Genomic DNA, 11,464 nt, shown 5'->3' with positions numbered 1-11,464 from the left:
GTATTTGCACTTTTCCAAGAACCATGGTTAAGAATAAAGGCAGAGGAAACTGATCACTTCCTGCCTCCAAATGATGACATATCTACCTATGCTTAGTTGATTTACAAGCTCAGATAAATGCTATTTTCAAGCAAGCTATGAATTACATCAAATGACTTTGAAAGAGAAAAAGAAAAGCCATGGCTAAACTTGTTAGTGAAGGAAGGTCTTGCCTGAAACTCATAACAACTTTCCATTCTGCAAAGCAACTCATCCACATAAAAATAGTCAAGAAGGACTTCATTTAATTAGCGTTATGTAGACTTTTGCATAGAAAAGGTTACAAAATAATGCAAAAAAGACTAGGTACAGTAATTTTAAAACAAATATTTAAAAGTATAATTTTGCATAATGTTTAACATTTTCATGTTTATTGCTTTCTCCACACAGCAGAGAAATGAAGTGCATAACAATACATGCTGTGTCATTACCTTTCAAACAAAATTTCCGTGCTTAATTTCAATGTATTAAGAGATTATTTTGTCATTAAACAAATTAACAAAACAAAACCAAAACACTTTTATGTAGCACTAGTCTAGGCATGGACAAAAATAACTTATATACATCCCATTGCATACATTCATCTTGATTTAGGGTCAAAGGCAATTGTGAGCTTGACAAAGAGCTTTTAAAAATCGTGATTCTTCTCTTTCCAATGCTCTCTCCCTGTCTCATCACCTCCAGAAACGGAACTTCTTCCAAAAAGGTGACAAAAATAGATAGTACTCATTATCAGGACAAAATGAAGAGGATACGTATGTAAAAATAGTCCAAATAAAACTGAATATATTAATCTTTTACAAACTGGAGTTTTCAGGTTGGCATGAATCAAACAGCCTCTGTGGGCAAGTGTTCCTAGGTGCATTCTCTAAATGTGTAGTTTATATAAAGAAGCACCATATATTGAGCCATGAAAAAAAAAGTGCCTGGGGGTTTACAGGCAGGGCAGAAATACTTGTTAATCTGAGCACTGATGAAATAATTGCTTATGCGTTACTGAATATCACCACTTGGCAAGTCTGTAAGAAGAAAGCAAATTAAGATAAAATTAGGTCCTTAAATTTGAAAATTATTTTCGGCAATCCTTTTGGCCAATAAAAACCTGTTGGTTTCAAAAGAGTACTTTTGTCTGGAATTGTACATCTGCAGCCTAACCGAAGACTTCTGCCCCTTTCCTTTTTTAATCTAACTACTATGCTCTTCTTTATTTGTGCAATGTCATGTTTAGGAAAAAAACTTTACTAGCTCAGGCACTTATGAAACACAAATTTTTTTTTCCATCTAGTTTCAAGAGAATTCAGAAAGGGCATTTTTCTTCTCTAATTCAGATACATACTGATGCACTGTTGGATGGTACAGTCTATACATCTTCCAGGAAAATTCTAAACGGAAACAAGTGTGAAGTTTTCAAAAGTTGCTGATGTCAGTAACCAAGCTGCCTTAAAAAAATAAAAAAGAAGATAATACCACATTTCCAAGTTGTGAGGTTTGTGTCTCAAATAGCTTTATTGTTCCTTTGTGGATCTGTAGACATCTGTATGGCTACCTTCAGGGTGCAGAGAGGTTTTAAGCTGACTCTGAAATGAAGGACATTCGGTTACTATTGCAAGAAGTTCAGTGAAAACTTAAAAAGCGCCCACTTCTGTCCCCCAGGGTCGGTAAGGTTTACTGTTTGTTCCACTGCTTGACTGCTGGGGACTGGATGTGGCTGATACTGATAGAGGCGGACTGATGGCTGTGGCGGCTGCCACTGCTGCAGCTGCGTTTGGAGGGAGCATGGGGAAGGCCCCTGTGAAAGACAGTGGGAAGCTGTGAGCCGCTGCGGTGGCTGCTGCGGCAGCCGCATGAACAGTAGCTGAGAGGGACAAGAGAGAAGTGGAGAGGGGTGGCACGCATGGGGCAACGCTGCCCGTCGACGGCATCCGAAGGGCGGAATCTGCGTGGGCAAACGTGGCCGTAAGGAGAGCAGAGCCATGGGCAGGAGGCACTTCTGAAGTTGTGGAGAGGCGACAAGGCGTTGACTCCGAGGCGTGGAGTCCGTTGGGTTGGAGCAGGGCTGCGGGGAGATGGTGGAAGGCCGCCGCCCAGTGGTGCGGATGTAGCGGGTGGTGGTGGTGCGCCAGGGAGGACGTCATTGCTGCCGCCTCCCGCTGCGAGGCACACGTGCTGAGATGAGAAACCAGTCGCACGCGCAGTGGATCCGAGGAGTCCAGGCCTTCCACCGAGCTCAGGTACCTCGCCACTTCCGTTAAGCACTCTCGGAATCCAATGCTCATGAAGTCCATGGCAAGAGCATGTGCATCAAAGTAGCCTAAAAGGGTGTTTGAGCAGAGTGGGGGCCAGGAGAGAGAGCGAGAGAAAAAAAATGATCCAATTACTGACTAATCACCATGTGCTATTCCGTCCTTCAGAAGATTTAAGTAGAATGAGCTGAAAACGTGGCCAGCTATTTATGGTTGTAATTTTTGTAGAAGTTAAGAAAGTGTACTTTGCAATTCACATGTGTGACAACTCGTGGCAGTTATATACTACAGTTGTTCTTGCAACCAAATAGCATAGTGGGGGAAAAAATTAAGAACATCTTCATTTCAAACACTTCTAGAAAAAAAAAAATGATATCTCTTTTTGTAGTGTGAATAATGAAATTCCTAGTAAACTTTTTCTCGGTAAAAGAGAGTTCCAGTCTCTCTGTCTCTGTCATACAAGTTGGAGATTAAAGGGCTTATCTGAAACATTCTCACTCTCTTGGCATTTATAACAGAGATGTGAAATTAATCTTAGCAGCCTTGGGACTTTCTAAAAAAGGGAATTTTCTTTTAACATCACTTATTATATCTTAACAAATTCAAAAATGCTCCTTGACTCATAGTGGGTTTTTTTTTTAATCAACAAAGTAAAAACATCTTATCACTTTGTATGAAAAAATTTAACAAAAACAAAATGATTAAAAAATTTTGGGGTTATCAATTTGAAGATCTTATTTTTCTATTAGGCAATATAAGACTGCATTACTGATATAAGATTACTATAACTTATAGTTTTCCTGAAGATTAAATGTATTTTTTTCATTGGTTAGTTTACTTTTTTCTGGCATCCCCCAAGAAAAAAGTGTGTTAACTGTGTCAGTGTGTATGCATTCATGCCTAAGGTTACTACCATAAAAATGTCTGGAGCTGGGTCATATTTATGAGAATCTATTTTTATCCAAAGTTAATACGTTAGAATAGAGAAACAGTAATATCTGATTATTATCAGTGCCAAATTAGGGTATAATAATAATCAGACATTTGGGAAAATGTCACTACTTTGAATGACTGACCTCTAATATATACGAACATATTTTTTTCAGATTCTTTCTTGTTTGCAAGTATTTTTAACAATTTTCGAATTATAAGTTTAGTCTACTCCCTTTTGAAATGTGTGTATACATAAATGAGAAATATCACACTCAGACAAGGTTATTTTCATGTAAGGCATTTACTATATTATCTTTTTTTTATGATTTTGCAGATCAAAGCATTACCTACTTTATTTATCACCTATTACTAATTAGACTATCTTATTCTGTAATCAAAGCACTTTGGAAAATAGTAGTCACAATATTCAAAATCCTAAAGCTAGAATTCCAATGGAAATTTGGAAGTCAAAAAGACATTTGGGGAAAAAAGATATACCATTAAAATGTAACAAAACAGCACAAAGATGATATAAGAGAATATCATGAAATGTGGAAGATCAACAAAAATAGGTATCCCAGGACTTTGGCCTAGTTAGCAACAAAGTCCCTGGGATCAGGAGGAAAAGCTCTTCCTAAAGCTGCTGCCTCCACAGAGGGATTTCACATGAGGGTCTGCAGATTCTGACTTCCATGTGAGAAGGAGGGAGGTGATCGTCAGAGTAGACAGAGTTCAGAAACCCAAATGGATTTAGAAATTTAGGTTACTCTCCTAAGTCCTCTTTAGAAACTACGGTAAAGAATGAAACAACAGAACTGGAACCCTAGGGGCTTCTGAGAATTTTCATGAGCAGGCATGAAATAATTGAAATTTGTAGTTTGTCAGCTATATGTTGTTGTATATGGCTGAGTTCTCTGTTGTACTTTAAGGAATATAAATTATGTAATTCCTATCCTATTGGTGAATACAGAGGGAAATGACGATGAGCAGCTATCTCTTCTGAATGGATATTGGGCCAAAAATGATAGCACATGGGTCCATACCACATAATCTGTGCCATCAATGTTCTACAGCTTTAAGTGAATAAACTAACAACAACTTTGTGAAGTAGACACTAGCACAGTCTTCATTTTACAGGTGAGGAAATTGGGTTAGCAATCAGAGAGGGTTAGCAATTTACCCAGGGTCACAGAGCTAATCCATGGCAGAGCCAGGATATGAAACCAGGCAACTCAACTGCAAAGTCCATGCTCTTTACCACTACACTATGAGGCCCCTATGGCAGTTGTGAATCTTGGACAATGGGAGCCCACATTGCCAGTCCTCCTTCCCCAAGGTCCACAAATTCTCCTGCTCAATGATTTATTTAACAACCTGGCAGTCAGGCTACTTGTATGGAGCCTGCTTGGAAATGTCTGTACATAAACTATTCTGGGATGAATTTCAGGGCTGTTCAGGTAGCCAAGAATAGCAACTGAGATGGAACTTAGTTTTTATAACAGGGCATAAGAACAATATTACTCTTTTAGAAGTATAGCTCATGCCAAATATTTGAAACACTGATAAGAAATCTTAGCCTTGTGGCTAACAATACCAAGGGAGGCAGAGTAATCAAGCAACTTTTCTTGCACCACCACTAACTCAATAGGTCTCCCAATATCCTGAAGTAGCAAGGTAGCAAGTGTAGAGACAGAATTATGGGGCTGAAGGGCCCTTTAATCCTCAGAGCACTAGAACAGGCCTCGCAGTACAGCAGTGTACTTCTACCTCAGGTCAAAGGTGAGGCAGTGGCCAAGATGGGCTGGATTCTTGGCTTTTAAGGTTTCATCCAGTCCTCTTCTCCATTACGTAAGAATGTTTGCATCTTATCCTTAGGGTTACATTTAATGAGTAAAAATCACAGTTCCATGCCCATTCATTCAGGAAAGTTCCTTGAGAAGGTGTAACCAAGGGTAACTCACACCATGTGGGCTTCATTGTATGATGATCACCGCCCTCCTCCCACCCCCCGCCCAACCTGACACAGAGAAAGACTGGGTGATGATCAGGGTTGTGTTCCACATGTCCTCAGCAGTATGGCCATAGAAGAGTTAAATACTGAAATACTTCCATTACCACTTGGGAACCAGCCACTTCCCTCCAATGCTCTTTTTCTGCTTTGATCTAGGACAAACTGTGACATTACATAGTAAAAGGCTGATGCTGAGCACAGAGAAGCCTCCAGTGGGTAGGTGCAGCAGCACTTAGCAACTTGTGATACTCTGTCCTTTCCCAGCTGTCAAATATATTAAATAACACCCTTCACTAAGATGAATAGTAAAGGCTTGCCTGAGGGTGGAAAAGATACAAAAGGGCCAAATTCAGTCTGAGTGATGTGTGAGAAACAGAACAGTGAAATCTGAATGAATATTATAGCTTTCAGGATCTTGACTCTGTTTTTAGCATAAAGTGAGAATCTGTCCCAGACCCCCTGGACAATTGTTCCCTGAATCATTATCCGGTATAGAGGACATCTTTCCAGGGCACCTGCTCCTGTTTGCTCCTGTCTGCTCTCTGCAGGAATGACTACTCTATTAACAGTTCCCAGTAGAGATTCACTACCTGTACTTCAAATGCTCTGTCTGGTCTAAGTCCAAGACAAACCAAAATCTGAAAACAGCAATGAAAGTAATTCTAAAGTCACTTCTTTTGGGATAGCTGCATTCTAGTGAGTCTTAGATCTGGTTTAATGGGGGCTTCGGAGGAAGGGAAAGAAGAAAAAGATTGCCTCTAACCTCCTGTTTATGTTTAGATGTTTGTGTTTGTCTTTCTGTACAGATTCTAGCATGTGCTTCTAAAGTCCCAAACAAATCTCTGACCAGGCTGCTGTAAATGAAGCTTTACTCCCACAGTATTATGAAAGCAAACACAAGCCCAGGGTCAAGTGCTTCTTTTGTTCCAGAAGTTCTTTCCCACGAGTTCAATCCTGCCATTAGCATTGATTTCCATGGCTTTAATCTGGGACCTCCTATCTTAGCTTGTTAAAGAACTGTTCAACTATGACTTCCTTATAATCCTAGAGGGAAAAAATGAAAAACAGAAAGATGAAAAGGGGAGGAAAAAAATGAGGTCATCTACTTACCTTTACCCCCAGTTGCCTGAAGCATCTTCAAATGATCCACGGTCATTTGCAATATTTCGGCTTTTTCTAACTTTGCAGATCCCTGCATAAACAAATAATAAAGTCTTATAAGTCCTATGGAAACTAATTTGAAACATTTTATACTGGATTTTCAATTTTCCCTCTCATTAAAATATTGTAAGTTTAATTTTTTCACAGAAAAATCTGAATTCTGTCCAAACTTTACATGAAAACACAAATTACTATGTCACACCAAATGACAGATATTTCCCTTTTTAACTTTTAAAAACTAAAAGGCATAATAATAATTTTTTAATTATAACTATATTCCCAAGATCACTCACCAAAAATATTACGATTGGGGAAATCTTAAATTTTGCATCCAGCCAGTACTCTGGTTAATAATATACTTTATTACCTAATTATGTAGGACATACAATAGTCCTATATAGCGCTGGTCTAGATCAATTGAATGTAACTCTGAAGGATAAAGAGATAGAATCTTAGCAAATTATTGCTGAAAGTAGATTTTTTAAAATTAGAAAATTCTAATAAGTCTTTAAGTAAGTAGAACCAAAAATAAAAAAGGGGACTTTTAATGTTTTTTTCTCAATAATTACCAGCAGGTGTCACTGTGAATTCCAAGATCATAAACAAGAAGGCATAATTTACTATTTATCTAGTAAGCATCAGAAATGCTTAAGGATAGTTGAATCCTTTAAAATAGTTCTTAAAAAACTGCCTTGAAAATATATTCCTATGTTTCCCCTTTTTAAAACAAGGCAACCTCTGGAGACCAACTGAAATAAAAATTTGCCACCTCAAACTATCTGAGTGCTGTCGGTGTCTTCTAATTTCCTGAAAGAGCTAAATAATTAAATCAATATGTTTTTCTGAAGTTTACTCCAGGTTCCTATGCCTTGCTTGTTTTGTGAAACTTATCAGCACCAGTACATGGTGAGAACGCCAGTTATTTAAACTGCTGGAAAGAACACCCTTCTAATCATATTGTGACAGGGCCAGCTCACTAAGGGTTGGTAGCCAAGCTCGGCAAATGAGAAAGTTGTGTTTATAGTAACTAACTGCCAAACAGCTGAATTTTGCTTTTAAGGTTTGTTTGAAGTCTATATTTAAGAAAAAAATCTAACATACTAAGAAAAAACAAAATCACCAAACTGATTGTTCCTTAAAACTGTAGACATTTCAGTACTCAAAGTAAAAACATCATTGATTACTGGTATTTTCATTTTCAGCCTATTATCATTGAAAATGCTACTAATCAAAACAATAACTTCCATATTATATTTATCTCATAAAGAGTTTCAACTAATAGAATGGTGGCTTTTTTTCTCTTAAAAATGTATCATCAATAACCCATTACATCTTGTACTTTTGTCAATGTTCTATTTTTCCACGAAGAAACAGTAGCTTCAGTGAAAGTGACTAATAACAAAACTGCAGCCTGGATAATTTCCAAGGGCTTTGTAGGGCTTGCTTTATAATGTTAGTGGTCCATGAAATAAACAACAAAATGAAATAAACAAACAACTGCTGCCTTATGTTCTATTTGAATTAAATTGAAAGTATTTTCAACAAGGGTATGATGCCATATTCTTTGAAAGATGCTCTTAGAAATCTGTGCCATTAGCCATGGCAGCAGGAGAAGAAACAACTTTTCCAAAACGACATATTTAGATATTTAGTTTCCTACTCTTTTAAGTATGCAGATTTTTTTTTTTTTTTGTAAAGGAATAGCTGAATTCTGAAATGCGGCATATAGCTACTTTGATTTTTACCAAACTTCCAAAAAGATACTGTAAATTGAAAATCATTCTGTTAACTCAGGGATCAAAAATGAAACCAAATGGCTTGGTAAATAAATTTTTTAGTACTATTATTTAGAAAATGAAGCTAGAGATGTTACTTTCTGGACTTTGGTCATTTTTAAAATAAAAAGGTTACTTTTTTTTTTTTTAACTATTTGAGACAAAAATGAAATTTCACAAATACATATATATATATATATATATATACACACACACACACACACATTTTTTTTTTTTTTTTGAAGGATACTATATACAGCTTGGTTTTAAACAAAACCACTACTGGTCTTTATAGAAAGAACAGAGAAAGCATGAGCACTGTTACCCTTAAGGGGAAAATAAGCTCAAGAAAGGAAATGTTTTTCAACTTCACGATGGATTATGGTTTTAATAGTTTTGCCACAACAAAGCATTTTATTGAAATCACTGCTCTATGCCAGATCAGGGCACATACGCCATTATTTTAATGAGGTTTAACAAGAACCCACATTCCCAGATGAGAGAATCAGATTTTTTGAGCTTTTTAGTGGGGTGGTCAGGGGTGAGGGTAGCTTACTTGTTTTTCAAAAGCGGTTGGCACCAGTCGTCTTAACTCAGATAAACTGTTATTTATCCGATCTCGACGCCTTTTCTCTATTATCTATCCCAAAGAAAGCAGAGCAACAAAAGTTTACGAATACATAAATAAAATTATTCAAAGTAGAAAAACATAACTGTTAAACATTAGGCTGGATTATATGAAATAAAAAGAAAAAAATCACATACCCCTCTCCTTTTCTTCCTTGCCATAATCTGAGATGTTGTTGTTGGAGAATTTGATCTAATCACAGAGCTAGTACTTTGCCTATGAAATAGAAAGAGTATGTCAGGTGCTGTATTAACATAACAATTATTCCTTCTGGGTACTTAATGGTACTTATTAAATATTCAAAGTAGTTGCACAGTTCAGGTTTGTTATTTTATTCTTAATTCTTGCTTTACTCTTAACATAATTTGCTTTTAACCCTTATATCTTTTTAGGTAGGAATCTTGCCTTTTAAAAAAATTTTAATGAGTAATCCAGATGCCAAATCCATTGACAAAAACATCCCTAAACTTTTATTCCCAGTGAAATAATTATGGGTAGGGTGAAAAGTTAGATATTAGTATTTCTTAGTTCCACTCATAAATGTTTCTTAAAAGTCAGCTAATCTCTAACAGTATCATCCTCCTCACTCCAGTCAGATACTCTGAACAAAGCAAAGTTATTTTAAAATAAAGGCCATGTTTAGCACCACTATCAAACAGATACACAGCCATCACATGTCAAACTGCTGTCACTAGATGCGATCTTTAAAATAAATAGAAGTTATCTTACTACTTGAAAACTTCAACTAGTCATATCTCACAACAGAAAAAGACAAATTTAATGTTTTGTATACTAATCTAAAACAAAATGCCCCAAAATGTCACTGATAGAAAAATTCAAATTAGATGAACTTCTAGGTAAACGTTTTACTTTGAAAATGAAATGTGGGTATCTTTGTGTCCTCAATACAAACTTAAACCTCTAGGAGCTGCAACTCATCTTGAGTTTCCTAATGAAAAGATATTTTATGTTGAAAGTTCAATCAAATCGTTATTTTGTCACTTTGAATTTTTACCATCCTTTCTAGTTTGTATCTGTTACTCTTCATAATTCATGGATTCTACACTTCTTTATGTTCTCAAATTCCCCAGGTTCCTGTTATTTGTTCTTTCATTTTAGAAATGTTTCACACACCAGGTTCTTATTACCTCACCTTCTCACTTCTGGATCTTATTTCTGAATTAACTGTCTCCCTCATTCCCACCCCTTCTCAACTGGTTTCGCCTTTCACATAACATCTTCTATTTTTCTGATCTCATTTTTTAAAGATGACACATTTTAATTAGAAGGTACTTTGCAAATAATGTTTCCTGTAAATATCTTTGCTCTTGCTGATTTCAAACTTTGGTTTGTACGTATTAGAATAACAGCATTAAAAGAAAAATACTATTGAAAGTTTTCTAAAGGTAGGAAGAATTTTGCTCTTTGAGTGACAGCTGCAGATAAATAATTAAGGTGCTTGTGGGGATGCCAATTAGAAGCAATTATCATTTGACCCGCCTTGGCACTAAAATGCCTCGGTAATCTCCCTCTGTCACTGGAAAGTGGAGGTCTGGCTTCTGTGATCACGACCTAGATCTTTTCCAGACTTAAGTTCAAGCAGTCAAAGAGATGATGCCCGAAAGGATCCTTACATCTGTCACTCACTCTCCCGTCAGCCAAGTCACACACGGTCAACCTGGAAACCTCGACCTACTTAGTCTTGACATCGCAAACTGCTTTAAGCTCCCCAGAAAGGAAGTTATCTTTTCAGTCTTTTAAAAAATAAAATATCAATTTATTTTTCTTTTCGCCTCGCCCATTTTAAAAGTGCTCCCAAATACAGTTTCAATGGCGGGGGCGTCGCCCTTCGTCCGGACGTGGTTGTCCGTGCGCCCCACGCTGACAGCCGGGGACCCTCCCTCGCCAACTTCTGCACACTTTTCGGTCGCGTCCCTGGTCCTCTGCGCCCCACCCCTAGAATAAAAACCAACATCCCTCGCCCCACCCAACGAACTCTCCATGAGCACCCACTACTCAAAGTTTCTCGGGCAAAACTTTCCCATCTCCGTTAGGACGCCGCGGAGAGGAGCCTCGGGATTTCCAAGGAGCCGGTCGTGCACAAAGCTCCCCGATGCCTCGGGCTCTGGGCAGCTCCCGCCGAGCCCGCGCTCACCCCGAGTAATTGTTCTCGCTTCCCACGTCGATGGTCTCGTCCATGTCGCTCTCAGAGGTCGTCTCCTCGCATGGGCGCTTCATCGCGGCAAAGACGGCGCGGGTCGCAGCCCGGCCGGAGCCACAGACTCCGAGCGGCGCGTAGCGCCCACCCTGCCTGCCTCCTCCCTCCCTCACTGGGCCCAGGCAGGCGCGGCTCCGGCGGCGGCGCGGTCGGCTCCTCGCGGCTCTTTCCCACGCCGCAGCCCAGCTCTGCCGCAAGAGCAGGCGCCAGCCACGCCCCCCTGCGCGGGCGGGGCCACTTCATCCGCCTCCCGCGCTCTTGCCCCCAGCGGGCACCGCCCCCTCGGGGCCAGCGTGGCGCGCGATTGGCTGCGGTGAAGGGGCGGGGCCGCGCTCGCCAAACCCGCCGCGAGCCTCGGGCCGAGGCGTGGGAACCCGGCCTCACACCTGGGGCCTGGGAGATTCGCGCGGGCGGGGAGACACCGCGGCGAGCGTGAGCGCAAGGCTATCTCTAGTT

The 11,464-nt window shown here is 39.2% G+C and overlaps 1 protein-coding gene across 1 annotated transcript; it reads right to left on the bottom strand.

Annotated features, from left to right (window-relative positions):
- Positions 1-264: 264 nt before the first annotated feature.
- On the bottom strand, positions 265-11,193 carry HEY2 (hes related family bHLH transcription factor with YRPW motif 2). Its single transcript, XM_039854407.1, has 5 exons — positions 10,946-11,193; positions 8,928-9,006; positions 8,719-8,802; positions 6,337-6,418; positions 265-2,350 (listed from the first exon to the last, which is right to left on the bottom strand). Exons 1-5 carry the CDS (start codon positions 11,026-11,028, stop codon positions 1,665-1,667), a joined length of 1,014 nt encoding a protein of 337 aa, XP_039710341.1. The 5' UTR covers positions 11,029-11,193; the 3' UTR covers positions 265-1,664.
- Positions 11,194-11,464: the final 271 nt, after the last annotated feature.

This window comes from Pteropus medius, unplaced genomic scaffold, assembly GCF_902729225.1.
Source record: "Pteropus medius unplaced genomic scaffold, Ma_sr-lr_union100, whole genome shotgun sequence".
Taxonomy (NCBI): Eukaryota; Metazoa; Chordata; class Mammalia; order Chiroptera; family Pteropodidae; genus Pteropus; species Pteropus medius.
The sequence above is the reverse complement of the archived record's forward strand: the minus strand, read 5'-3'. Positions and strand labels throughout refer to the sequence as shown.